Source organism: Aspergillus udagawae (genome assembly GCF_001078395.1).
Source record: "Aspergillus udagawae IFM 46973 DNA, scaffold_1, whole genome shotgun sequence".
NCBI lineage: Eukaryota > Fungi > Ascomycota > Eurotiomycetes > Eurotiales > Aspergillaceae > Aspergillus > Aspergillus udagawae.
In genome coordinates, this window is record NW_025091264.1 from 2385777 (window position 1) to 2412889 (window position 27113).

Sequence of the window (27113 nt, forward strand, 5' to 3'; positions counted from 1 at the left end):
CGGGCGGCAAAACAAATGGTCCGCAATCGGATTGTCTGAGAGTTTATTAAAGATGAAACGAGTCATCAGGATTTCAGGCCCAAGAATGATCTGTTGAATTGTTGACTTTCTGGGTCGTGGGTGTTCCTAATTGCCTCTGAAAACCTCCAATAAATAGTCGTAACAATGCCGTCGCAGCGTCTCACCATTGTAATAAAACTAGGTGCGGGGATCTGTTTTTTCTCTTTTTCTGGGATGATGCTATATGTTTGTTTGAGAATGACTGACTCACCAGCTGAATAGGGACGAGCTCCATAGTTGATGAGAATACTCATGAGCCCATTCTCTCGATCTTGACCTTAATCGTCGAGACAGCCGCCAAGCTGCATAAGGATGGCCACAACGTAGTCCTCGTTTCTTCTGGCGCTGTTGGCGTTGGTTTGCGGAGGATGGATGTGGGCGAGAGACCCAAATATCTTCCTCGCATACAGGTATAAGCCAACGTTCTCAAGTCCCGCAAGGGTAAAGGTTCTGACCGTTTGCATTTTTCAGGCGCTAGCAGCTGTCGGACAATGCAGACTCATGAGCCTGTGGGACGGTTTATTTTCACACCTTCGACTTCCGGTAGCGCAGATCCTCTTAACCAGGAATGACATTGCGGATGTGAGGACTTATTCACTGCAATTGCTGAACTCAAGATATCTAATTTCGCTTTAGAGGACACAATACATCAATGCCCAAAACACTTTTGCTCAGCTGTTCGATATGGGAGTCATCCCCATCGTCAACGAGAATGATACGCTGGCGGTTTCTGTAAGCATCCCTCTGTCTCATAAATGATCCATTGATCTAACGAAATCCACAAGGAAATTAAATTCGGTGATAATGACACTTTATCGGCCATTACGGCGGCCATGGTGAAGGCCGATTACCTCTTTCTGATGACAGATGTCGACTGCCTATATACCTCGAACCCTCGTCACAACCCGGATGCTAAGCCCATCGAGGTGGTTTCCGACATCTCCGCTCTGGAAGCTGACGTGTCGTCTGCTGGTTCATCTCTCGGAACTGGTGGAATGAGCACAAAGATTGTAGCTGCAAAATTAGCAACCAGTGCTGGAGTGACGACGGTAATTACCAAGAGCTCCAAACCGGGCAATGTTCTGGAGATCGTGAAGTATCTCCAGCAGACGCAACGAGGCATTCCGGGGCAATCTTCAACAGTAGAAGGAACGCCATCGGATTCGCAATCACCGCTGTCGCCACCTCTACATACGCGTTTTCTGCCTTCAGACACGCCAATTCAATCCCGATCATTCTGGCTGCTGCATGGTCTCAAGCCACATGGTAGTTTGTACATCGACCATGGCGCATATAGCGCTCTTCTAAACAAAGCCAGTCTCCTACCAGCAGGCGTCGTCGGTGTAGATGGCTACTTTGGTCAACAGGAAGCCGTGCGACTAGTTGTTGTTGAGCGGCTCTCGCCCGACTCCCTCAACGGAGACTTCCTCCACCACGGGCAGGAACCCAAGGAGGTTGGCCGCGCACTGGTCAATTACGGTAGCGCTGAGATTGCACGCATAAAGGGTCATAGAAGCACACACATTCAATCCTTGCTCGGGTACGCTGATAGCGAATACGTTGCTCTTCGGGAGAATATATCCTTTTTTCGGCCAGACGATTCCCCACGCCAATAGCACTTCGCAACCTTCGAACGATTTCGGCCAATGACAAGACGTCTTACGCGAAATGGTATATAAATCGAGTCGACATGATTCGAATGATTTCTTCTTTTGCACATATCGCAGTGATACCTTTGTGTTCTTACGTTGGAAATTGCATTTTGAGCGACATTCAGCAACCATCAAGATGAAGTGGACGAATGACGGAATGTGATTGTGTTTATCAATTTTAGATTGATTTTATTATAGACCGGAAATAGAAGGAGATTTAACACCGCTAAAGTGGCCGATAGGAGGCAGAGCCGCTGGCATCTGTGACTTGAATGCGCTCAAGATGTTTTGATATCATGTCTTCTTCTTCAATTTTGCTTTTATCAGTCCTTCCATCTTTCCAGTAATCTTTTCATTGCGGTATTGTGGGGATGCGGTGCAGGGGACGCCTAGGGAAAGTGTCTGTTAGAAGAAGCACGTTTATTGTAAAGGCCATGCGATCATCCCCTTACTGTGTTCTCAACACTGACAACAGAGTACGTCACAGTTGCAGAAAGTGTAGCTTGCACTGTCGCGCGAGGAAGCCAAGTCGTTGCGATTGTGTAAAGACTTGCTGAGAACTGCGGCGCTGGAGCCTTCGTCTTCGCAGGGATAGTGCTCCCAGGTTCCTTGGCCATTGGAGCGTACCTTGTTAAACCGCTCTGCAAAGGGTAGGGTACAGTGTAAGCTGCTCCAACCACTCTCTTTCGTAGATCTTCTTTGACAGCGGATCCGTCAGGATCTGAGAGAGAACGAATCTCTTCCACGAGGTAGGGTGGAAACGACCCAGTCATGTTGTTGAGTGTGAAGCGATTTGAGAAATTGATAGCAAACGCCTCAGGACCAGATGCAATCATCTTCAAGAAACTGCATGTTGTTAAAATGTGTTAGTGCAGGACGGAAAATGCAGTGACTTTAAACAAGCAAGAAAAGCCCGAGGTCTTACTATGCGTTGGCTTCATTGCCTCCGACAGTAGGATCGATCTTGATGGAAACCGAATTCCCACGAGCGAAGAGCCCGTCTTTGATCAGAACAGCTACTTCATGCTATTTGCCCCTCTTTCCGTTAATAGGAACTCCTGAACTGATTGTAATGCCCAGCAACTTACCTGGGTATCAGCTGTGTCTCCTCCTGCGTAGAGGTAAAGATCATATCGTGACAGTTCCGAAATTCGTGGAGACTGGCCTGACTCGCGCCAATGTGCTGTAACAACATCGCCAGCCTTGAAATTCGTGCCAATGGTCGGCACGGTGAAGTCAACGTCGGCTAATGTACATGGGAGTAGCAGTAAGATGGAGAGGGACTGTAGAATATTCATATTGAGGATGTAGCTCTCATTCAGTACACAATAATCTAAAAGCAGCTGGATAGCTAGAGATCTAAGCAAGGTCTAAACTCAGTGGCCAAATCAATAAACAAGAGGCAACCCCCATCCCTGCATGCCAGAGATATGTGACTATCTGTGACCCCTTGTAGAGGTATATAGTTCTGATACATGCCAGTCGTCTTATCGATAAGGCTCTAATCGATAAGAAACCGTTCATTGCCGATACCTAACAGCTAAGGCATCAAGTCCAATAGAGATGTGGTGGCGCCATGATTACTCAAAAGAACCCACTGTTGTTGGCAACAAGCCGGAGATCCGACCATTCTGCAATACACATAGCTCGAAACTTGCTCAATGTGGAAGATGGTGCGCATTTGACCTGATACTTTTCCTTATGATTTTAATGGTTTGAGTATTGTTTCCTCAAACAATCATCGTTGATACTATTCCTCTTAAATAAGCATCCATAAGAAGAGATGTCAGACCACGGAGACTGGGGTCTGGCTGAGCGGATTTTCACCAGCCTTTTGGATGGTAATCTCGTCGCTATTGCAGTCACGGCTCTCATCGCTTTTGGACTGCCTGTTCTATTGCATTTCATCTTCTACCGGTCCGTTGCGTCCCCGCCGTTGAGCAATTTCCTGCTTCTCGGACCTAGCGGCGCAGGAAAAACTGCATTGTTGTCATTGGTAAGACCAGCATACTCGAAATGGCTTCGCAGTTTCGTGCGAACGCTACCTTCAATCGACAGTCATTGATGTTACTTGATAGCTTGAAAGCAAGACATCCCGATTGGTTAAAGCGACCCAAATCACGCACACATCTCAAGCATCTACCTCAGCCATCGTCAGCCTCCCTGTGTCGGTACCGACTGCATCAAATCGCTACCGCTCCGTCAATGATTACTCAGTGAAGGATGTCTCTAAAAATCCTGTTAGATATCGTTTGAAGGATACGCCTGGCCATGGGAAACTACGGGAGGTTCAGGGCCTTTCAGAGCTGGTGTCAATGGCAACTGCGAAAGACAAGAAATTAAAGCTGCGCGGTGTCATTTTTATGGTAGATACTGCAGCTTTGACGGATGAAGACACGCTGAGAGACACCGCATCCTATTTGCATGATGTTCTTCTGGCTCTTCAGAAACGCGCTTTGAAGAAAGGCAAATCTTCCGCCAAGGTAGCATCGGAAATCCCTGTTCTCGTGGCCGCCAACAAACAAGACCTATTCACCGCCTTGCCGCCAGGCTCTGTTCGTGAAAAACTGGAAACCGAGATCGATAGGATCCGGAAATTCAAGAGCAAGGGGCTCATGAATGCCAGCGAGGACACTGGTACGGCTGAGGACGAAGATGATACCTTGGGCAGCATCGATGCGCAGGATACTTTCAGCTTCAAACTACTAGAAGATGAAGTTGGTGTGAAAGTCGACGTCGTTGGCGGAGCTGTAAAAGGTGACGAGGAGGGCAATACTGGAGCCGGTGTGAAGAGGTGGGAGGAATGGATTGGACAATGCCTATAAATGCTGGTCCATGAATGTGGGGCTTGATTCTCCGGGCCTCTTTAACAGACTGAAAACTTTTTGGGAAAGTATATAAGTAGCTGGTGGGCGACCTACGGTCCCTCCAGTGCCATCCACCCGGACGATGGCTTTTCATTTGGCAGGACTATAGAAGGACTCCTCGCAAGAATTTGGATTATGGGCCATTGTGGCTCTAGATGCCATTGGACGAATCCACGCCAGCCTCGCTCTGCCAGTTTGAACCTAGAGTCTCTGTCGCTCGGGCATTTATCCAGTCCTAAATAGGGGACAAGTTATGTGAGAAGATCATCGATTTGACAGTAGCGGAAAGTATCTCAGCACAGAGGACTCACCCAAAGTTCGCGAGCAAGCTTCATATCGGCAGCAATCGGAGTTGTTTTACAAGGTGTTGCAATAGGTATGAAGTATTGACCACGCATTCCAGTCTCTCGAATCGCTTGGCTCGCAGCTAGATAAATGGCTGTTGCAGCACCGTCTTGCGTGCTCTGGCCAATCAGTGAGAACAAGCGTCTCAATATTGAGCCTCCTATTTTTCCAAAGTAGTCATCCCAGGAATTCCACTGCTCGGTGACGATATTTCCTGGAAAGAATACATTGGCGTAGATGTGCCTATCTGCGGGGTCCGTCCCCTGCTCGAGCCGACGGGCAAGTTCTCTTGTAAAAAGAATGTTACCCAGCTTGGACCGGGCGTAACGCCATAGCCCGTCGACCATTGCAAGCTTGGGGCGATTTGGAGATGTGAGCAAATTCAGATCTAGTTTGCGGCAGAATGAATGCAAAGATGAGCTGGTGACGACTATCCGGGCCTCCTGTGCTTTGCCCTGTTTTATTGTGCGTCTCAGAAGAGGAAGCAGGAGGGTCACCAGAACCTGATGGCCAACGCAATTAGTAGCAAATATGATCTCGATATTCTGAGGAGACCTTTTGTATTGAGGTGCCACGCCCACTCCTTTTGGCAGACTTCAGCAATCGAAGCGGCTGAGCAGTCGAGAGAAAAAGCTTACCTGCATTGCATATCAAAATGTCCAGTCTGTCTGTTTTAGCCGTAATCTCTTCCGCTGCATCCTTTACGGATTTGACGTCTCCCAAATCGCACTGGATGAATTCCACCCTGTCGTCATTCTCGCGGAGAACTATGCCATGGCGCTGTCGCCAGGTCTCTTGTGCTCTGAGATAATTGCTCTTGCTTCGCGCTACAATGTAGACTTTCCTAACATTGTGCAAGAGTAACTGTGCGACAATTTCTGAACCAATGAATATATGATTAGGATGGAATGATTGAGCAAAGATGGATGAGTACTCATATGGTAATCATCGGTGTAGGAATTTGCGACACACCTTCCCCTATGCCAGCTTGGCCTCCCTGTGAAGCGAGAGTCATCAGCATTTATCACCTTGCAGATCCATCCATTCTTCAAGATGAGTACATAATACTCACCGTCACCACAGCTACCTTCCCATCCAAAGGAGGCGTGTCCTGTAAAGAGAAGTTTCGATACGTAAAGAACCCCGACATCTTACACAAGTGGTTTTGTTCAGGCTCAAAGCTCGTCTGAGTCTAGGAAGGGAATAACAAAGGTCGCAAATGGGATACAAATTCCTTTCCTCCTCCCTGAATTTCGCGCCTTGCCATGTTTCGACGTTAGGCATGACGTCGAAGACTGTCTGAAGATAAAGACGAACAGATGGCGGCATGCAGACAAGTTCGTCCTACGTCAGCGTGTCCGCATCATTGCGATCGGAACGGAATTGAAGCAATGTGAGCGACCTACGATCAGTGACCACCACAAGGAGGTGGAAAACAGGGGTCCGAGATTCAGTCATTGGTTGATTCAATGCGTGTATTCAGAATTCGAAATAACCTAATTAACTCCGTACCTTGCCCCCATGATCGTGTTGAACCCAATCTATGGATGGATGTCTCTATATAATCGAATGCACACCAACATCGCAAAATCATGAGAGATGAGGTTGAGCTCCCTAAAGCAAACGACTCATCCTAATGATACGCATATTTGGAACGTGGAAACCTCGTAAGAAAAAAGGACGAGACCCGTATTAAGAAGAGTCCTGATTGTGATGGAGCATCCAGGTGAGCAGATCGACCTTGGTCGCAACCGCTAAGGGCCTCACTGTTCCATGCTCGTCCCTCTCAGTGACAACGGCGGCGCTGTTCCATTCAAAGAAACGGTTGAGGACGCTCAGAGGAGTGTCCATAGTAATTTCCATGAACTTGCGGTTTTTGGCTTGTGGCCGTAAGACATCAGCTCCGTTCTGTTGGTCGCCACTGAGCTTGGAATCTGCCAGACCGAGGTCCCTAGGATCGGTGACGACCTCTGAGATCTTGCTAAAGTCGAACATGACATCTGCGACCAAGCTCTTCTTCGTAGCGCGTCCGTGTGTTAGTCGACTGAGGACATTTCCCAAAGTGACCAATCCAACAAGCTTCTTTCCAGAGGGTGCAAGGACGGGAAGTTGATCGAATCCTCTATCGCGCATAATCTCGATAGCAGTCTCACACTGGATGTTGGACCGGACGGTTGTAATGGGCTTCAGTCTTAAGGATTTGACCTTCGCTCCAGCGAACTTATCCTTTGGTGCTTGTGGTTGCACACTCTGCGACACCAATGTAGTTTCGGAGGATAACGAGGGCAGCAGATCATTTGCGGCAAGCCAGTCGTCGTCGGCAAACTATGACCTGTCAGATTTGACCCAATAGAAATAGCCAAGGGCTGGATTGGTACCTTTGTGAGATAACTCCTGATACTATCAGGCAGAATCACAACTACTACATCTTCTTTGCTGAAGGTGTGATCTTTTGCGGCCTGTGCCAGCGCTGAGATCGCACTTCCACTGCTCCCGCCAACAAGAAGGCCTTCCTCGGCGATCAATCGCCGAGCGTATTGGAATGAATCCCTGTCCCCAGTCTTGTACCACTTGTCCACGGCACTCTGGTCGAGCACCTGCGGAATGAAATCATACCCGATACCTTCAACCTTATAGGGCTCATTTTCATGCTCCTTGTTCAGAGCCGCCGGAACAGCGAGAATAGAACCGTGAGGATCAGCCGCGATGACCTTCACATTTGGATTGTGCTTCTTCAGGCCTCGCGCGAGCCCAGTGATAGTGCCACCGGTTCCCGCACCTGCGACGATAGCACTGATTTCGCCATTAGTTTGAGCCCAGATCTCTTCCGCGGTGCCGAGCTCGTGTGCCAATGGATTATTCACGTTTCCATATTGGTCTAGGATATGCGCATTGGGGATCTCCTTCTCGAGACGTTTGGCGACGCCGATATGGGACTCGGGGGAGTCGTAGGCAGCCTCGTTAGGAGTACGGATAATGGTAGCGTTCAAAGCCCGTAGTACGGACACTTTCTCAGCAGACATCTTCTCGGGCAGTGTGATAATAGTCTTGTAGCCTTTGAGGATTTATGAGATTCGTAATCTACCACCAAGGACCGAGGGGAGAGGGACCAACCTTTGACGGCAGCAACAAGAGCTAATCCAATACCGCTGAAAATAACGTAGAGTTTTAGACCATGTTCTCAACAATCACGGAGAGAAAAGAAGGTAAGAAAACGGCGCAACTAACGTGTTACCACTGGTAGGTTCAATCAGGGTATCACCAGGCTTGATGCGCCCCGATTTCTCCGCCTCTTCGATCATGCGCAGAGCGATTCTGTCCTTCACGCTACCTCCGGCATTGAAGTATTCCAACTTCGCATATACGGTCGCTTCAATTCCAAGGCTTTGCGGTACGCGATTTAAGCGCACAAGTGGAGTATTGCCGATGTGTTGAGTGATCGTATCAAGGGCCACTGGAGGGACGGCGGGGGACGTTTTGGACGACATTGTATGAACGGTAGGCCTCAGGAAGGCCAGAGAAAAACCAGGATATCAGGCCTCAATTAGTTCAAGCGAGAGGAGTTTATGAAAAGCCAGACAAGCTGTATTTGATTGAATTCCGAATTGAGAGTGAGGAAAAGCAGATGTGCGCAGGATGAGGAAAAAATCTCGTAACAAGAAAACTCCCCCTCCCGACGTTAGCCGCCTGTCGCCGCCTTCGGCGATATTTAAGGACTATGGCGTTATCAAACTTGTCGCTCTTATTTAGCTACTCTGTATGGGAGTTGGAAATGATGGTAGATTCATAGAGAAGTATCATTCATGTAGGTTCCCGACTCAGCCTCAAGCCCAGAGCTCCATGGAACAAGTACATTATTTGTGGTGCGCTATTCAATGATTCTCAACTACGACGTGGACGTAAAGGTCCTGAAGGCAGGCTATTGTTGAAGTTTTTCTTCAGAGAATTAAGCTCGTATGATTCCGTTCAGAGCTTGAGATGTCCGATGATAGCGTTGATGTACCTACTACTAGTCGAATGTAGTATCCATGATCTATAGAGCGGTAGAGACGGGGACAGTTGGTTCCTTAATGGACCTTGGGGACCCTGAGTGCATGACCTAACAGCACGCAAAGATTCCACCCAATGGGAGTAGTTACAATTTCTAGTAGTACTCCGGAGCAGTACTTCTTCAAAATAGCCTGATCCATTTATGTACCAGATTCTAGACTCTATCAAAATGCGTAGACTCCGAGGTCAAAGTAGATAGGGAGGATGACGAAAATGGAACAAGTTGCAGTGGCTGTGCATGATTTATCCACGTTCCACTTCTTCCCCACTAGAGGCTAGCCCCAATTTTTAATTAATATCTTCCAGATACCAAGTAGTGACCTATCCATGGTACAGAGGCTCTTCAGGTAGGTTCTATCTACTTGGGTACTGGTAAACATAGGCGGAATACAGGGGATATTCATGATGATGATGATGATGATGATAATAACATGGTTTTGTAGTATACATCTGATATATGCTATGTAGCTTATAAGACTCTTCTGCTATCTTCTGTTACAGCAGCTTGCATGGTGTACCCCTTATGAATAGAGCCAAAGCCTGGTACCACCAGTAATTATTATTGAACGACGAAGACAACTCAACAACCCCTTTTCCAGCCAAGAGAAAGAAGTAAACAACCCAGCAATGATATATCTGGTCTAAGCCTTTTGAGGTCGATAGCTTCATTTGCCAAGCCCTCTTGCAGGTTTGGATGCCAGCAGTTGCCTCCGTAAATCAAAATGAAACTTGATAGGTACCCACTCGCTCCTGCTGCCATACCGAGCATCGTCAATACGTATCTTAATATTCGTTCGTCTCTCTGGCCAGTCAAAGCTCGGCCAGCCACTGTGGTTAGTTACTTATTTATCTAGCAACCAGAGGAGGGAAATCTTGCTGTAACGCCACAATGCCAGCTCACCCTCGGATCTGTTTTGGCTTGATCAATAACTCCATTCCTGGGTTGTCAAAGATATTTATTTTCGTAAACATTTCTTTACATACTATCTCGACTTGATTGAAAGTGAAAGTCACTGCGAAGAACCATTTTCTGTCAAGAACACTCCCTAGCTGGAGCGTTACCCATTGGAGCACTATAATATCGACTTATGTTGATGGCCATTTACCTTGCTAGCGGTGCCCAATTCAACTTCGCTTGCTTCGTATTTCATATTTTCTCTCCTTCTTGTTTACCTGTCCTCACCCATTATTCCATCCGTCATACAGATCAAGCAGAGAATAGCGCCACTCTGGGAAGAATCGTCTGATTCGCATAAAGTTGTTGAGAAATTCCCCTTTTGAAATTGCTTCAGAGTGAGTGAGCGTGGGCTTCCGTGCATCAGCATGGGCGCCAATACGAGATCCTCATTTCAGAACGAACGGGTACAGCAAGATGTGAATAACGGGGACCTGAGGTCGGCGCATTTCCAATCAGCAGGGTCATCGCAGGATCAGTCCATACTTCCTACACATAACGAGAAGAGTGCTCGCCGCAATGGAATAGTTCGAGTTGACTCCGCTGGCGAGAGTGGCCGCAGTGGGTTTCATCCAGTCCACTTTTTCGCGGTCTGCTTCAAAAGTACATGTACACTTTCGATGCTGGTGAACGTCCTTTGGCCTTTTGTCCCGGCCGCTATTGCCATACACTTCGCTCGACGGGATCTTCACGTTTGGATTTTCGCTTTGAACTATATTGCCATGGTACCTTCAGCAAACTTGCTCGGCTTCGCAGGCGGAGAGTTGGCAAAGAAGCTACCCAAAGTTCTTGGAATACTGTTTGAAACAACACTGAGTTCGGTCGTCGAGATCGTTCTCTTCATGGTTTTGATTCACAATGACAAGGGGGGAAACCTGATCCCGGTCATCCAGGCCGCTATCCTGGGCTCGATTCTTGCGAATTTGTTGCTTTGCTTGGGGTTGTGCTTCTTCTTTGGAGGTATTAGACGCCATGAACAGTCGTTTCATGAAGCTGTAAGTGAGGTCGGGTCTGGGCTTCTGCTCGTTGCAGGTTTCGGTCTGTTGATTCCGAGCGCCTTCTACGCGGCCCTAAGCTCGAGTTCAACGAAAGCGATCATCACTCAACAAGCTTTGGATCATTCCACTTTGGTAATCAGTCGATCTACCTCTGTTATTCTTCTCGTCGCCTTTATTATGTAAGCCGCTCCGTCTTGGGCTGCCTTTAAGGATTGAGTCCACTTACACAGTTGCACAGGTTCCTGTTCTATAATCTGCATAGTCATCACAGCATTTTCGATGAAGTGCTTGAGAATGACGAGCGCCGCGATGAGGATCGAGAGGAAGAACTGCAGCGCACGAAGCTTACTCTGACCGAGTGTCTAGTGGCTATAGCATTTTCACTCACGTGCGTATGCATGTCGGCAGTCTTCTTGGTCGAAGAAATCGAGCACATCGTTGAAAGAGGCGTTTCAGATAATTTTATGGGTCTGATCTTGGTTCCTCTGGTCGAGAAGGCAGCAGAGCATCTGACCGCTATTGACGAAGCCTGGTGAGTTCGACCTGAAGATGGATTCAGCTGCGTCTCCAATAAATTAACATCTGTCAGGGACAATCAAATCAATTTCGCACTCTTCCACTGTCTCGGCCCTTCAATTCAGACAGCTTTATTGAACGCGCCGCTGGCAGTCATTGTGGGCTGGTGCCTTGACAAAGACATGGGCCTCAACTTCGAGATCTTCATGATCGTCCTCGTCGTCCTGTCAATCTTGGTGGTTGGAAATTTCCTGCGCGATGGAAAGTCCAACTACCTTGAGGGAGGTCTCTGCGTGCTTGTGTATGTCATTATTGCTGTTACAACTTGGTACTATCCCAAGGTGGAAGCCGAGTCGGGCCATCATGCTGAATAGTTTATTCAGTCGCGGACATCTTTTGGCATATGTTTCATTGTGCTTTTCAATAGTGTACCGTTTTGAACAATATGTTTTAGCAGATGAGCATGATTGGAGTTACGGAATTGTAATAGATGCTTTTTGAAGCTTTATATTATCTGGCTAATTCTTGGAAAGACAGTTTAATTGCATCAATGGCTTTTGTATTGTGCTTGATTATGAGAAAGTCGAAAAGAATAAAGTATGTTATCATTAAGGGCAACGAAATGCAGTCTATAAAACAATTGTAGAAATCGTTTCGTAGGTTGGGAGTACAACCATGGTACGGAGGTACTTAGGAGAGAAGCTTAGGCGTGATTCCACGACGGTTCGCTCTTCCGCGCCCAACCATATCAAAACAATGGAGACCGCGGTCAATCCGGCAGTCAGAGTTATTTGCGCTCTCAAAGATCGCAAACTTCTAATCAATCGGAATGAGGTCGAGTCGGCTTTGATCGACAACAAGAAGAATGTTGAGAACATTCAATGGGTGGAGGAGCACCTCGGACCCGACACGCTGCTTTCGCAGGAGGAGCTTACACTGTATGTTTTGCCTTCCCCACCCCGTTCAATCCTAATCCTCTCTATTTTGAGGCGGATAGGCTATGGTCCCTAATCGTATCTGCAAAGATTTAAAACATTGGAGAACTCGGGCGCCTTGCAAAACATCATTTGCGATCCAGATCATGCCGCGACACGACCAGTCTTGGATGACGACCTTCGCAGTGCGATCGAATCCTTGGAAACATCCACCTCCGCGATCCAAGCACAGACGAAGATACTGAAGTCACAATTCGAAATTCTGAATAGACAGTCGGGTCTGCAAGAACAACGAAGGATTCGACAGCAAAGGGACATAGAACGGCTACATCAAAAGCATGAAAGCGGAAGGCAACATATCGCAGCTTCGGTAATAGACCAATATGTGGAGCATCGCAGAACGATTGAGAACTGATGTTTCCCAAGTCTAGTGACCTTGCGCGTGACCTAGAAGCGAGCCTGAAAGCCGAATTGGAGAGAGTAACGAACGATGGGAGAAAGATCCTGTCTGTGCTGGCAGTCAGGGTAAAGGACGATGACAGGATACTTGCAGATCTGGAGCAAAGCGCTTCCGGAGTACAATTTACTACTGGTGATGCCTCTATAACCAAGAGAGCCTCCGAGCTGGGTTCACTACTTGCGGAATACGTGGCGGAAGAGATACACTACCGCCTCGACAGACTGTATCTTGAAAGTGTCAAAGCGGGCGGGGCAGATACGGCTGACAGAGCATTAGAAACGCAAGAGGAGGCTTTGATGACCCTGGGCGATGAACTAGAGTCCTTGTACCCAGAGATTGACATATTAGCCGAGATGTCCACAAGGCAGCTATTCAACGAGCCCATATTACGTGCACTTCAGAATGTCCATGGTCAGCTGCGAATGGCCTCTCACAAAAGGCTTGAAAATGTTGGTGGACTGTCCGTCGGAATCTGTGCGTGATTCAATGGCTAATCATCTCATAGATCCTGGATACCATCGTTGGCATGACGTCGTCTATCGGGAGCCTTGGGGAGCTCCTGCAGAGCCGCGAATCATATTGCGCGACTCTTGAGGCTCTTACAGCTTCCTACAGGACGGAAATGGGTAATCAGTTTTCCGAAAAGCCTTCTTCAAGGCGAGAGACATTGAGTATGAGGAGGCGTTCTACTCCATTGCTATCCATCCCCACCGCTCCACAGAAGCGCATGGATTCTTCAGATTTCCAGGCCATCGCGGGCGTTCTGCGCCGCATTGGTCTGTCGGTGGAGTCCGTGTTCCAATTAGAGGATCAAGAAGGGAAAGACCATTGCGGCGAAAATGCTCTCTTTGACAGGAAACAGCACATTGTTGAGTGCCTACGCAATATTAGCGTCGGTGCTACGTTACCCTTGGTGGCTGGATTGATTCCGAGTGACCAAGCTTCTCAACTTCTTGCATGTGCCCTGAGCGAACATTCTCAATTTAAGACCTCGCTTTTGGACGTGGAACAAGACAAGAAGCTTAGTGATCTCGAGTCACAATTGGGTCAACTTCAGAAGGGGATCGAACAGCTCAACTTGGACGTACTCTACCAGCGTGACAGGAGTCAAGAAAAGTTCATGGAAAAGTGGGCATAGCGAGGGAGCCTTGCGCTTATCATCGTGCTTAGGCCGTTGAACTCCCGTCTCCTGCCGTCCGCGGAAGGAATGAACCTAGCAGAACGTAGCGGCGGATTCCATATGCCTCTTCAGCTCTGTGGTTGCTTGTCCACATGAACGAAGGGATCAGGCATCAATCCTCCTAAGGACGCTGGGAATCCTGCGATCATGTTGGTGGCGCGGCGATCTGATGCGTATAATTGTACAGAGTAGTATTATGGTCTTGAGATCTAGACTCTTGGGTTGATGCTCGGACTGGCAATTGCAACTTCCAACACCTCTCAATGATTTTGATTTGACATGATGGATGTGGCTGGTGCACTACCGTCTGCGCCACATCCCTTCAGCTCAACAGCATGATATCACCAACATCTTTGCGATCATCTACGAAGTTCAATGGCTGACTTGGTCTGTAAGGCGTTGTTGCGAAAACACAATGGAATTAGCAGTAGACTAGGGGAACAGAGGTTGCCTGGAACTACATCACTATCCACAAGAGAAACAGCCACTTCGTCTGCAGGAACCCTTGTAAGTTGTCTAGCCGCAGGACCTGCATCAGGAGGCTCTTCAGGGAAGAAACAAGGTCAAACCTCGATATTCTTTGTTCGATTCGGAAATCTGTAGGGAATTTGTTGCAGCTTTTTTCGTCATCTGCCTCTAGTCATTATTCATTTTCATTGCTTCCTTCGCTTGGTCTTAATGTTTTCAACCTGTTCGGCTGACTCTTAACTGCGCCCCTGTGACCTAAACCAGCCACACCTCATTGTCTCTCTTTACGAGCGTTTACCAGGGACCCTCAGAACTGCTTGATGAGGCTACGGCTGATGGCCAAAAATTGCGAGTTACTTAGAACACAGTCATTGAATAGAATTGCCTTAGGCTGCAGCTGTAGACTAGCCCGCATACGTGCCTGGAGGACTCCCAAGGGTTCTTCCTCCGCATGATCTAGCCTGCTTTTACAAGTTTTCGTCATTATGGTTGAAATACTTATAAGTATCTCAGTTCCCAGGCTTCAAGATGCCCGAAGATCTTCCTTTGTCCGTAGGATAATAAGGGGAACCACTCGTTTGTGTCTTAATGTTGAACAAACCCGAAGATCCTTTGTTGGTCCTCCTCACATTTTCCCTCTTCCTTTAATTATCAGGTGCTTTGAACTCATGACTTCGGCCACATGTCTTTCATCGATGACAATGCCGTTTCGCATCTTCACTTGTCTTGCAACTGCAAAATAGCAAAGTGCTCATTGTCTTCGTCTGTTACAAGAATGCACAACTTCTGTTCATTGTTAGCCCTTCATTCGAGCAAGATACTCGCTCGATACGGTCATAGCATTTGGTGCGCATATCTGATCCTATATATCAAGGCTCAACATCATTCTGGATTGACATCTGGCGTGAGAAGCTATCAAATACCCATTTTTCATCACAAGGGCTTTGGGAGCCCTCCAACTCAACACTGCGGCGCAGGGCAGAACGAATGTGCTTGATAGAGAAGTACACTGACGTGTATCCAATGGAAATCCGAACGAGGAAAGTGATCCACAGATGCTTGTTCAGCGACAGCAGGGGGACTTGCGACCGCGCTCGAGTATATGATCGCGGCGAATTCTACCACGTTAGACAGGCCCAGCCGAGAAGTCCCAGAGGAATGGCTACTCCAAGGATCAGAACCATCGAGCCCAGGAACATCAGTGAGACAAGGTGGCAGGAGGAACATAGACATCCTTCGCCGACGGTGAGATCGTCACAAGCTCGAAGCCGGGCATTTTCCTTCCGAATCCCGATTTTCAGAAGGTCTTCGGAGCCAAGTGAAAGAGAGACCCCGCACGAGCGCCGTGGCCGTCAGAGATCACCTCGTCCCATTGTTGTCGACTTCCCAGAGGTCGAGGAGCGCACACCGCGCAACGAGCGGCCAGCTTCGGCCCGCATCCGATGCATTTCACCACGGACAGGAAGTTCTCCGACCTCGATCAACTCGGAAAGAGCAAATGATGCTGTCGATATACCTTGCCAAGCTCGATCACGACAACCGTCACGTGAGCAACGACCTCCTCGGCCACGAACGCCTGTTACTGAACGTGAGCCGGAGCAACGGAGACCACGCCGAGGTCTTAACTGTGTAGTGGACATTCACAATGACGCGGCTGCATCCCAAGACAGAGAGCGCAGAAGTACAGAACGTCGACAAGTTCATTTCTCCAGCGACGTGGAATATGAAAAGCATGTAAACAGCATCAGGGCTCGCAACCGCTCTGCTGGATCCCATCAAGGAGAATCTATAGACGCAAGAGCGCCAACTCATCGAGCCTATCCAGGCAGTAACGGTTTTGCAAGAGACGCCGAGAACACCAGCAATAGGGCGAGCCACTCGCGAGATAGCAGCCCACATCCACAAGTTCATTCTCCTTACTCTGGAAGGGAGAGGCAGCGGCATCCGGAGACCAACCGCCAACGTCCGCGAATCATCCAAGACGGTAACCGTATCATCTCAGAAGCAGGCGAGCGCATTTTAGCAGAGGGCCGGGAACGCCACCAACGCGGGAATCCAATGCGTAATGTCGAGTTGCGCACTCATCGAGGAGCATCTAACGGTAGATCTGGTCGTCTGCGATTCTTCCAATCGGGCGAGAAAGGCAAAGATGACCGGCGTCATAACGAGCGCTGGTTCTGAGAGAAGAGCATTGAGCATCTGTTTGTAACAGCCGCAGACAAACCATTTCCAGTCTTAGATTCCCATTGGTGAGAAGAAAGGTTGAGCGTTACTTAGAAGGCGTCTCGTGCACCATAGAAGCTTTTCCTAAACACGTCCATATACATGATAGATGGAGCCAACGTCGACATGACATAGAAATTTGCAATATCTTTGCGAAATCTCTCAAAGCAAGCCTGAGCGATCAACGTGTAATCGGTGAAGCTGATATAGAAGGTACTTCGTAGATGGTTAAACAAAGGATCATTACCCCAACTTGCAAGTCCCACCCGGCCTTTGGTCATACGTGCGTATGTTGTAGATGGTCATTATAAAAGAACAATCCACAAAAGCCACTCATAACGCTTCTGGGAAGCCGTATGCTTAAATAACTTGTTGGGATGGTGGACTGTGGATGAGCTGGCACGGGGAAAAGCCGGGCCAAATAATGTCCGAGTGTCTCATTCCATCCAGAGTCTGGGCTGCTGACCTTCTGACTATTGACTAACTATCTCCTTTTCTCTAGTCAACCTTTATCACAAAGACCATGTCACAGAGATGATGATTTTATGATGTGATACTAACCGGTAGCGAGACTTTATTTATCCTTAGTCTCCACCCTGCCTCGGCATCTTCCCTCCCCTTTATCATCTTTGCAGTCCAAGATATATTATTTTTTTTCCCCCTGGGTGAGTAGCTCTGGCACACTGTCCAAATATTAAATCGGATATTGACTGTCAGGATTTGTAAGGCTTCTACGATCGCGCCTTTTGCCATTTATCCAACGACCTCGTCGATGTTTCGCTCAAGATAGTGGTGTTGCGGGCAAGCGTCACTTCCTCGTCGTTCCGTGATAGTCATAAGCGTTTGCTCTCCAGCAAGTTGACCTTTCACCGCTGTTCGCTGTTCGTCCTACGGTCAGACGCTAGAAGGCTCGACTTAATCCGACTATTGCACGCCGGGCTCGGTCCCACAATGGTACTCTTACCAGAGGCGCTCATAATCACCTGCAGCTTTCGGGGTTGTCTTCAGAACCGCCACCCTCACTCTGTCAACTGACTGTGGCTGCCATAATGAACGGATGTCGTACCCAGGGTGAGGAAGCCCACGTGTCTTTCGACTCAAATGCGCAAACGGACTCGAATTTGTCAAAGGGAGAAGGTGAGATTGGTCTCGGTCGTACTGGCGAAGCCTTCGACATCTTGCCGGCTACGGCTCTCGAGCTACTGTGTGTCAATGTCGAATTTCTCGCCAGGCCCAGTGTTGGCAAAGTCGTCGAGCCTGTTCTGGCCGCGGGTTACGCGCCGGCCGCCATGACACGCAGCGACAGCTTATCCAGCGGAGAAGCCACACCTACCAGGATCATCGAACTACACTGCTCTCCATTCAGTCATGAAGAGAATTCTCGGGATCGCATTCAGCAAAGCATGTTGTCAAAGAGGTTTCTCTCGAAAAGAGAACCACCTATCAGCCTGCGCGACTACCTACTGCGACTCCATCGGTATTGCCCGATGTCTACAGCTGTGTACCTCGCTACAAGTATCTACATAACAAGATTGGCCACAGTGGACAGAGTGATATCTGTGAATGGCAAAAATATGCACCGTCTGGTGCTGGCTGGCCTTCGAGTGGCCATGAAGGCGCTCGAAGATCTCAGCTATCCCCACAGCCGCGTTGCCAAGGTTGGGGGGGTGAGCGAGCGGGAGCTCTCCAGGCTGGAAATCAGCTTTTGTTTTCTGACGGACTTCGAGCTACGGGTTGATGCTCAGATGTTGGCTGATCAAGCACAGTCTCTTCGAAGCAGCATGGATCTGGTTCTCACAGAGATGACTTAGCTGTATTCGGCATTGTCCCTTCCTCGTCAAGAGACCTTTGTGCTATGAATGAGCTAGGGATGTTTTGGAACTCCTCGGCTAGGAATTTGGAACTTTCGAAAACTTGTTTATAGACTTGCGTACTCAGGAACGACAGTGACCACCCAGTAGCTTGTTCTTCGCCTCTCGATAGCTTCCTCGTCGTCTTCATCATCATCATCTTCTTCTCTTGTGCTTTCTTCTCCGTTGAAGAAATGAATCTCCTCATAATCATTACTCCTTAGGGGGAAAAAAAAATTGAAAATTCTACACCGCAATGTGGTTGCCTAAAATGACCTTCCAGTTGAATAATCACTCGTCAGGCTGTGGCGCACGACATAGCAGATTGACGTTATTTGTAGAAAGGGGGGGGGAAACAAAAGAGGGATAGTACGACTATAAGTTTTTGACTCAATCAAAGATAAAATATCTCACTCATGAGAAACGGCCTAAAAGCTATTTAGAATAAGAGAAAAAGATTGCCCTAGTCAGTTGCGTGTAAATATCGTTAGCGTCCGTAGCGCTGTTGCGCGGGACTTACTCCGATCAGCGCATCCCCGTATTTTTGTGCATTTCCTCCATCTGTTCTTTTTCCCCCTCCCCTATCTTTCCTCCCAGAGCTCCATAAATTCCTATCTTGGAGAATATTGATCAAGTTTTGTAGGAATACTTTATAAATATCGCGATGTACCTATAAGCCCGAAGGTCTGCGGTCATCATCTCCGAACGCTTCACGCTGTACGGTCCTCGCCAACCAGCGTCCTTTCGTTCCTCAAAGTCGGATCGAGTTGAATTTCCCTCTGACGAAACGGCGCCCCAATAACTGCGACAGGGATGTCTTCTGGAACTACTTCTACGGAACCGCAAAGCAGCAGCAGCTCTGCAGGCATGAGCACGAGCCCTACGTCTATACCCGCTGGCAAAGGCGCAGCAACACCTCCGAAGGTCACTCAACAAGATGTCAGTGTTGAACTGAAGAATATGCGGCCCGATCGAAGCCCTCCCAAGGGTTCGATACCCCTGGGAGAAGACATCATGCAGATCGCCCGTATCGGAGAAATCGGGCCCATGCAGAGGTTGTTTGACGAGAAGAAGTTTACTGCCAATTACCAAGATGAGGAAGGGATTACTCCGCTTCATGTGAGTGCAAATTCACTGTTTCTGCTTAATTTGGTGGGCCGTTACACTCGGATTTGTACTAACGACTTCGTCTGGGATCACAGTGGGCTGCGATCAATAATCAATACGCCATGTGCAAGTTTCTGCTGGACAATGGTGCCGACGTCAACGCGAAAGGTGGTGATTCTGTAGCAACGCCGGCCATGTGGGCCGCTCAGCGCTGTCACTATTATATAGTTCACCTCCTCCTCCAGCACGGCGCCGATCCTCTTTTGACCGACGTTCAAGGTTACAACATCCTACATTTGGCCACCATTGATGGGAATGCGTTCTTGCTGGTGCTCCTCTTACACCAGGAGATACCCGTGGATGCCATAGATCAGCAGGGTCATACCGGATTGATGTGGGCTGCGTATAAGGGATATCCTGCCTGCGTGGATCTGTTCCTGCGCTGGGGCGCCAATGTGAATGCCGTCGACGACGGCGGGCTGACCCCCTTACATTGGGCATTGGTGAAAGGGTCATTGCCATGTGTGCAGAAGCTCATCGAGTACGGTGCGGATAGGTTTGCGAAAACCAGAGACGGCAAGTCACCGGCCACGGTGGCCGGTGAGATGAACACGACGCGGGTCTGGTATCGTGCTCTTGATGAGTGCGGTTACGATGTTGATGGAAACACCAAGGTTCTGCCCATTGGGCTCACGTCTTGGGTGCGGAATAAGAGCGTGATGTCAAAGTTCTTCTTTCTGTGGCCATTCCTGATGGTTTATGCGGCTGTATACATCCTTAGCCACATGGTCATCTATGCTGCTATACCTATAATGTTTGTAGCGACATTTGGGCTGCAGTGGGTAGCACAAAAGGCGGCGAGTCAAGCCTCTTCGGAATACAGGGTGCTTCAGAAAACGGTATGGTTCTCTTTTCGCTGGTTTCCTGCGCCCGGATTCTGATAGTCGATCCTTGGCCTGATCACTTCTGACGCGTAACCAGCCATATCTGTCAGGTGTCTTTGCGGGAACCTTGTTCTGGGTTGGTGTCACATATATCTTCAGTGTGTTACCAGGTAGGTATGCTTCACCTTCTTACCGCTCAGTACTAACCGTTTACACTCTTAGCAACCTATTCCACGTCGCCAATCCTGAATATATTGTTCGCGGTGTTCTATTGCCTCACAACATATTTCTACATCTACTCAATGATTGAAGACCCCGGTTTTGTTCCGAAGACAGGTAGTCGAAACCAGCAAAGAGCCGTGATAAACGGGCTGTTTGAGCAGTGGAAGTTTGACGAGGAGAACTTCTGTGTATTTTGTATGGTTCGCAAGCCGCTGAGAAGCAAGCACTGCAAACGCTGTTCGCGCTGCGTTGCAAAGCATGACCAGTAAGTCCCGCCCATGTGCGTGATCATTCCTAGTCATGAATGTCCTAACTTGAAATGCAGCCATTGTCCCTGGATCGACAATTGCGTGGGAGCAAATAATCTACGTCATTTTGTTTTGTACATTATCTGCTTGGAAATCGGGATCATTCTGTTTCTGCAGCTGACATATAAGTGTAAGTATCAGCTTTGTACCCCGAGACGAAGGCTTGGAATCCGTTTAATCATGATCAATAGACATCAACAGTTTACCCGCACCTGCGGGACCTGCATGCAACATCATCAATGAAGAACTTTGTGGGTTTGTGCTGCGGGATACGTTCACCCTTGTTCTGGACTTCTGGATCGCCATCCAGCTGGTCTGGGTTACTATGCTCTGTGCTGTTCAACTCGTCCAAATTTCTCGAAATCAGACGACATACGAGAACATGAGGGGCCACTCGATAGATCGAAGCTACCCAAGCTCTCGTGCCTTTGCCTCAGCCATCACTGCGGGGACGACGTCGCTCGAAGCCGCTGGCCTGTCAGCCGCGGGGCAAGGTCCGAACCCCGCGCTCGCAAGGGGCCATTCGCATCGGGGACGGAGACATGGCTGCTTACAGCAGTGGTCATCTCTGCTCGGCATTGACACGTTCTTCGCCACTGCCCGTGACGGTCTGAGAGACGGGCCCCGCGCTGATCGGCCCAAGAACCCGTTTTCCCGCGGTATCATCGCCAACTGCCGCGACTTCTGGTGCGATCCTGCTCCGTACTTCGGCAAGCGGGAGCCAGGCACTGCGATGCTCGGCGGGGAAATCGTCAACTATAACCAGATGTACGAGGCCCCGATGCGCATGTACAGTGGTGGCGGGTACCGGAGCATCGCACATGACGATCCGGAGCAGAACGTCTGATTGTGTTTACTACTGTGCTTTTGACTTCTTGTATGACTTCTAGAGTCTTCGACAGCGGTTTATGAATGTCCGACGAGACTGTGCATTTTTCATGTCTGACGGAGTCTGATGATTATTCGTGGTATAACTTGCCTTTTTCACTTGTAATTATACTTTGCATAGAGGCCTTGCTTAAGTGAATGCTGACTTGATGAATGCGCTGGGTTGCTCCGCGCAAGCACTTGCTTAATAATGAATCACAGATTGGATTAAATGACTAGTGCTCCTCCGTAACTGTTCGTTTGTCTGCATAGTTTGACAGCATCACTTTCATTGACGTTGCGATGGTGCGACAAAGACTGGGTTCATGGTTATATGATGTGTAGGACAGAGTACAGTGCACAAGGCATTTCAACTCGTCATTCCCCAATGCAGATCCAATTGCCAAAAAATTGTCAACTCAGGCCCTACATCAATCCTCAATCCTCTATCTCCTTGGACGACTATAAGTACAAAACGCCACATATAGCTAGCTCATTCGTGAAGAGATACTTCCGGAAACCGGAAGCCTTCACGTATAAATTCCTTGTAACGAACCGTACGGGAAACCTACCTTCCGCCATTTTACGGCGGCTTGACGGTGGACACCGAGGTAGCAGGAGCACAGGGCTGAAGCCTAAATGCCTCAGCGTTATCAATCTCATCAGATAATTTTATCATGAATACAGTATTCGGTCAGGATATCTATTTCTCGGATACCCTGAGCCTTGGTACCCATTCTGCTTCGTCCCCAGCCATTAAATCCCCTCATCAGATTCCACTGCTATTCTACCTAGACTTGCACATACATCGCCGTCCATGATGAAGTACGCATATGCGACACCACCTTCTCCTCTTACTCCTCCTATAACTCAATAATATACGGTACCTCCTCTCTCGTCCATAAGATACTACCCCAGAGATCCGATGTCGCTGGTATGCGTGCTGTCCACTTTCTGTTTTCGTGCAAAAGTAGTGGAGACGCTAAGATCTTATCTCGGCGCGCGGGATGAATTGAAATTTTTGCGCTTGTTCTGACACGGCTGTTTTTGTTGAAAGTGGGAATTAAATTTCGACTCGATGAGTGGGCGAAAGGTATTTTCCTACTTTGTTTCGCATGCTGGTTGTACAAATGTGGGTTTAGAGACAGCTGTGGGTCGAAGGATCATTGCCCGATGCTTAGGGATGGTCAGGTAACTAACTGTCTGTCAGGGGATGAGCAGACTCGGAACGATCACTTCCTAGACTAGCTGACTTATTCTGCATTCTGCAAAGATTGAACGTGGTCTGCAAAACATCCCGGGAATAGAAAGTCAAGGACTACCCAGTAAGCCAGTCATATCCGCGCAGGTGGGTTGAGACCATGACACGAGTAAATCATGATCATCGTGGCCATCCCAGCTGGGTAGGAGTCGCCGAGGATAAACGTAGCGTAGCGTAGTGTAGCGGACTTGGAGCAGGTGGTCTGATGGTCTTTGCCACGGCCAGAAGAATATGCCGCACAAAAGAGTACGGGCCATGGCAGGCACTAAGTTCTCTGGCGACTGGCAAGTGTCTCAGCAGTGGAGCACCAAAGACAAAAGGCAAAGTCGCAAAGAGGGGCGTCTCAAGGTTATCAATCAACGACCTAGTTTCCTATTTCCTAATCAATCAGTAACTAGTTCGATGTAGTAAGACCACACCACGTCGTGTCTTTGGCAATTCAATTAGCCGTATTCTATGCCCAAGACTCAACAGCACTTAAGTTGTACGGACCCGAGGCCCTGCATGTTTACGACTTCCGAGTCCCTTCCTGCAAACAGAAACCATGCATACGCAGAACTAATGTGCGAGCCATGTCTTCTACCCGAACGTCTACCACCTGCGAAAGCATCCCTATTTCCTGACGCGCTAAGCGATGGAGAACCTGCCGATCCCCACGTACAATGAGTTGATCAGTTACCTAATACGCTTCTTGACTTTCAAGCTTACAGGCCAGCGGCCGCAGCCTCAGGAGTAAGTGGGGTCTGCTGTGCTGTAATCAATCAGCGGGGCGGCAGGCCTCGAAGAGTAAAAGCAAAGACTTCCAGTTCCGACCGTGTAACCTGTCTATACGAGGTCGTTGCATTTCACATATCTGTCCTAAAAGGTACAGCAGCCCACTGGGTATGAAAAGAAATCTTTCCGGTTTTCGAGCGGTGTGAGAAGTGAGCAGTTCGAGGCTGCGAGTCGGAGATGATCAAGAAAAAGCACTTAGTCCAAGCCAGCCACCGTTCCACGGGCTAAAAAATTAGCGACCAATGGACGGGCCCATTTGCACACTACTGTGGGATGGCGCCATCAGATAACGTGTGAAAATTTTTATCTGATCAGATATCGGGCGGGTTTTCCGTGCTTCATTCCGTCATCGCTGGTAGTAAGTACACATACGATAGTCTTTCTCTACCTTACAGTACGTAGCTCCGTTTCAGACTTGGGAGTCGCACTATGACATCGAATCGTATTTTTCAATTTTGGTTTCACGAAGATTTTGATTCATTTTCTGGTAGTACATACGTAAATCATATATGTATTCCGAGTCTCTATGAAAACATTACAATGCTGAATGAACCTGAGCTCTTGACAGCGCCAGAATAGTGTATATGATGCCATAACCACAATTGAATGTCGATAATAATTCACAAATGCGTAAATCCATCAATGTCGGAGAATTAGATCAATGTTGTCTCCACGGGTTTCCCTCGTTTCTCCTCCGTCTTCCGGGATCCGTTTCGTGTTGTCAGAGAAATGACCTTGGCATTCGCTTAGCGTAACGCCTTCGAAGAGTCACTGATGCAATTCGGCTTTTCCTCCACTTTTTTCCGCCCTACAGCATGGCTCGTAGCCGGAAGTCCTGCACTGCCGCTCCTTCCAGCTGCTCTCCGAAAATCGATTGGATCATCTCCCCACCGCGAACAGCCAGTACCGACAGCAAACTGTCACTAAGGCCATGCGTCCGCTCATTGCAACCTTGCAGCCAGATGCCGGCCTGTGAGCTGACCTTGCTCGGGTCCATCTCAACCCGGTAATCTCGGCGGGGGTTCCACTGATCCTGTCCCATAGGTCGCAGGTGCTGAACCTTGCTTAGGAGTCGCTCGTGCGCGTTGCGATAGTAGCCCGTAGCCACCATGAGAGCGTCTACCTCCAGTGTTTCTTTGACATCGCCTGCTGCGCCCTCTGACTCCGGCTTGGATGATTTGAGGTGGATACGCATCCGACTCTGAGGGCCATGGTGCTCGATCCGTGTGATCTTGCGTTCTGGGAGGATGCGGTGCTGCCATTGGGTTTCGTCGGGGTTCTTCACCCTCTGCAGGTACATGTCGTTATAGATCTCTTCAATCAGTTCTAAACGCACAACACTGTAATTGGTAGCCTTGTCGGCGGCCAGAGAGCGCTGACGTTCTGCGGCAGATTTGCCGTAAAAGTTGTCGACTCGTTCGGGATTGAAGATCTCGTTCACACTAGACAAACATCAGTAAATGGAAAGCAGGATATGAATTACTTGAGAGTGCTCACAAAGGCGAGTCGTCGCTGGGCCGCATCGCGGAATCCCGCATAATTAGCGTTGTTCGTGAGTTGGGATACCTCTTCTGAAGATCATGGAAAATCTCCGCAGCACTCTGGCCACTTCCCAGAACGGCAATGTTGTAAGACTTCGACTTGTCCTTCAAAAGGGCCGGAAGCGTTGTGCAGTACTTGGACGAGTGCATAATCCGGGGATCCTGTGGCAATCCAGGAGGCATCTTCGCGGTGCCTCCGATAGCAACAACCACCTTGCGGGCTTTCCTGGCACTGATCTCGCCCGTCTCAACGTTGCGCGACCGAACAGTGAAGAAGTCAACCACCGAGCTGCTGGGATCAGACTTTCCGGGAATCACTTCTACCACCTCTTCGCCGTAAGCCACCACATCCGAAAATTGTTGCGCACACCAGCGCATGTAATCCTCGAACTCCAACCGAGCCGGCAGGAAGGTGCTGAGGTTAGTGAAGTGAATCAGACGGCCCTTCTGGTGGAGGTAGTTGAGAAAAGTGAAACTGCTGCGGGGGTCCCGGAGAGTTGCCAGGTCCTTGATGAAGGAGATCTGCATCTTGGAACCGGGGACCAGCATGCCTGAATGCCACGCAAATTGCTTTTGGCGCTCCAGGAAGCAGATCTTGGGCTGTGCATTGATGTTGGAAGCGGACTTGTTTAGTCGAGGGTCCAGCGCATCATGCAAAGCAATCGCAATGGCCAGGGACGCAGGTCCGAACCCGACACACAGAAGATCATGAAGCTCATTCTGGGGTGTTGACCTCAACCGTGGAGGATCCAGAGAAAGACGCTGCTCCGGTTGCATGTTGCGCACGCCGAAGTAGCTCGATCCTGACTTCCGTTCAATAGATTCCATAGATCAAGATCGTACAGGAAAGAAAAGAAAGGAAGATGTAGGTACCTATACTCGGTGGGAGGCTACCACTAAGGCGGGGAAGGAGGCAAAGGGAAGGTATTTTTCCAGGTGGAAGCAAGTCAGAAACTCGCGAAGGAAGATCTCGAAAATGATCGGAGAGCCGTGGGAGGAGCAGCTGATCTAATATAAATAGAGGATCATCAAGGTAGCCGCGAGCGAGAAAAAAAAAAAAAAAAAAGTTATTGAGTTTTGGAGAATATATTGACTTGACTGACGGTGGGCAGGCTACGACGCATAAACATGGACTAAGTAAATTTCATATGAAATAGCGTCATAAGGTACTCTCGCATGGTCATTTCCTTGTAATTTTCGGAAAGAAATAAGAGAGACAGAAAAGTTGAAGAATGACTATTATTACACTACTTAGACTAGACAACTAGATTCTCGTAAGGTACAACGGACCCATCGACATCAGAAAAGCAGGTTGATGCTAGGCGTGGTGCTCTTGACAGGGGGCCCAAATTCGTCCTGGGTTCCACATACTCTGAGCGGGTTACCGATGAAAAACGAGTGCTCAATGACTGAAGCAATAGTGGCTCACATGCTAGAAGGAGGATAGGATACGACCTTTTTTTTTGGCAAAATGATCTGAAAAGTGCATACCTTATAGATCAATGGGTACTGGGTTAGAAATTGAGCCTCTGCAGCTTTGAGGACTAGCCTCAGGCAATAATAGTCAGAGGAAGCATTTGACCACGGCTG

The 27113-nt window shown here is 48.7% G+C and overlaps 11 protein-coding genes across 11 annotated transcripts; 7 read left to right on the forward strand and 4 right to left on the reverse strand.

Moving 5' to 3' along the window:
- Window positions 1-165: 165 nt before the first annotated feature.
- Window positions 166-1676, forward strand: Aud_000765 (glutamate 5-kinase; the record flags this gene model as incomplete). The annotated part of the gene is made up of 5 exons (XM_043286269.1): window positions 166-202; window positions 283-470; window positions 532-642; window positions 697-792; window positions 846-1676. The coding sequence occupies 5 exons, from the start codon at window positions 166-168 to the stop codon at window positions 1674-1676; spliced, it is 1263 nt and encodes a 420-aa protein (XP_043142204.1).
- A 359-nt stretch (window positions 1677-2035) lies between these two features.
- Aud_000766 (putative beta-1,6-glucan biosynthesis protein (Knh1)) lies at window positions 2036-3010 on the reverse strand (the record flags this gene model as incomplete). The annotated part of the gene is made up of 4 exons (XM_043286270.1): window positions 2036-2101; window positions 2165-2558; window positions 2638-2738; window positions 2801-3010. The coding sequence occupies 4 exons, from the start codon at window positions 3008-3010 to the stop codon at window positions 2036-2038; spliced, it is 771 nt and encodes a 256-aa protein (XP_043142205.1).
- A 485-nt stretch (window positions 3011-3495) lies between these two features.
- Aud_000767 (signal recognition particle receptor subunit beta) lies at window positions 3496-4537 on the forward strand (the record flags this gene model as incomplete). Its single annotated transcript, XM_043286271.1, has 2 exons — window positions 3496-3708; window positions 3791-4537. The coding sequence occupies 2 exons, from the start codon at window positions 3496-3498 to the stop codon at window positions 4535-4537; spliced, it is 960 nt and encodes a 319-aa protein (XP_043142206.1).
- A 193-nt stretch (window positions 4538-4730) lies between these two features.
- On the reverse strand, window positions 4731-6074 carry Aud_000768 (putative short chain dehydrogenase/reductase; the record flags this gene model as incomplete). The annotated part of the gene is made up of 5 exons (XM_043286272.1): window positions 4731-4814; window positions 4891-5507; window positions 5563-5802; window positions 5897-5921; window positions 5997-6074. The coding sequence occupies 5 exons, from the start codon at window positions 6072-6074 to the stop codon at window positions 4731-4733; spliced, it is 1044 nt and encodes a 347-aa protein (XP_043142207.1).
- Window positions 6075-6616: 542 nt separating this feature from the next.
- Aud_000769 (cystathionine beta-synthase CYS4) lies at window positions 6617-8412 on the reverse strand (the record flags this gene model as incomplete). Its single annotated transcript, XM_043286273.1, has 4 exons — window positions 6617-7249; window positions 7303-7979; window positions 8039-8073; window positions 8153-8412. The coding sequence occupies 4 exons, from the start codon at window positions 8410-8412 to the stop codon at window positions 6617-6619; spliced, it is 1605 nt and encodes a 534-aa protein (XP_043142208.1).
- A 1885-nt stretch (window positions 8413-10297) lies between these two features.
- Window positions 10298-11817, forward strand: Aud_000770 (hydrogen/calcium exchanger domain-containing protein; the record flags this gene model as incomplete). Its single annotated transcript, XM_043286274.1, has 3 exons — window positions 10298-11106; window positions 11199-11459; window positions 11517-11817. The coding sequence occupies 3 exons, from the start codon at window positions 10298-10300 to the stop codon at window positions 11815-11817; spliced, it is 1371 nt and encodes a 456-aa protein (XP_043142209.1).
- Window positions 11818-12199: 382 nt separating this feature from the next.
- Aud_000771 (uncharacterized protein) lies at window positions 12200-13976 on the forward strand (the record flags this gene model as incomplete). Its single annotated transcript, XM_043286275.1, has 4 exons — window positions 12200-12381; window positions 12469-12748; window positions 12805-13287; window positions 13344-13976. 4 exons carry the CDS (start codon window positions 12200-12202, stop codon window positions 13974-13976), a joined length of 1578 nt encoding a protein of 525 aa, XP_043142210.1.
- A 1668-nt stretch (window positions 13977-15644) lies between these two features.
- Aud_000772 (putative RNA binding protein) lies at window positions 15645-16667 on the forward strand (the record flags this gene model as incomplete). Its single annotated transcript, XM_043286276.1, has 1 exon — window positions 15645-16667. The coding sequence occupies one exon, from the start codon at window positions 15645-15647 to the stop codon at window positions 16665-16667; it is 1023 nt and encodes a 340-aa protein (XP_043142211.1).
- Window positions 16668-17758: 1091 nt separating this feature from the next.
- Aud_000773 (putative cyclin-dependent protein kinase complex component) lies at window positions 17759-18520 on the forward strand (the record flags this gene model as incomplete). The annotated part of the gene is made up of 1 exon (XM_043286277.1): window positions 17759-18520. One exon carries the CDS (start codon window positions 17759-17761, stop codon window positions 18518-18520), a length of 762 nt encoding a protein of 253 aa, XP_043142212.1.
- Window positions 18521-19372: 852 nt separating this feature from the next.
- Aud_000774 (ankyrin repeat domain-containing DHHC palmitoyltransferase family protein) lies at window positions 19373-21927 on the forward strand (the record flags this gene model as incomplete). Its single annotated transcript, XM_043286278.1, has 6 exons — window positions 19373-19678; window positions 19762-20565; window positions 20648-20720; window positions 20773-21037; window positions 21098-21210; window positions 21272-21927. 6 exons carry the CDS (start codon window positions 19373-19375, stop codon window positions 21925-21927), a joined length of 2217 nt encoding a protein of 738 aa, XP_043142213.1.
- A 2863-nt stretch (window positions 21928-24790) lies between these two features.
- Window positions 24791-26351, reverse strand: Aud_000775 (lysine N(6)-hydroxylase/L-ornithine N(5)-oxygenase family protein; the record flags this gene model as incomplete). The annotated part of the gene is made up of 2 exons (XM_043286279.1): window positions 24791-25424; window positions 25480-26351. The coding sequence occupies 2 exons, from the start codon at window positions 26349-26351 to the stop codon at window positions 24791-24793; spliced, it is 1506 nt and encodes a 501-aa protein (XP_043142214.1).
- Between the last annotated feature and the right edge of the window lie 762 nt (window positions 26352-27113).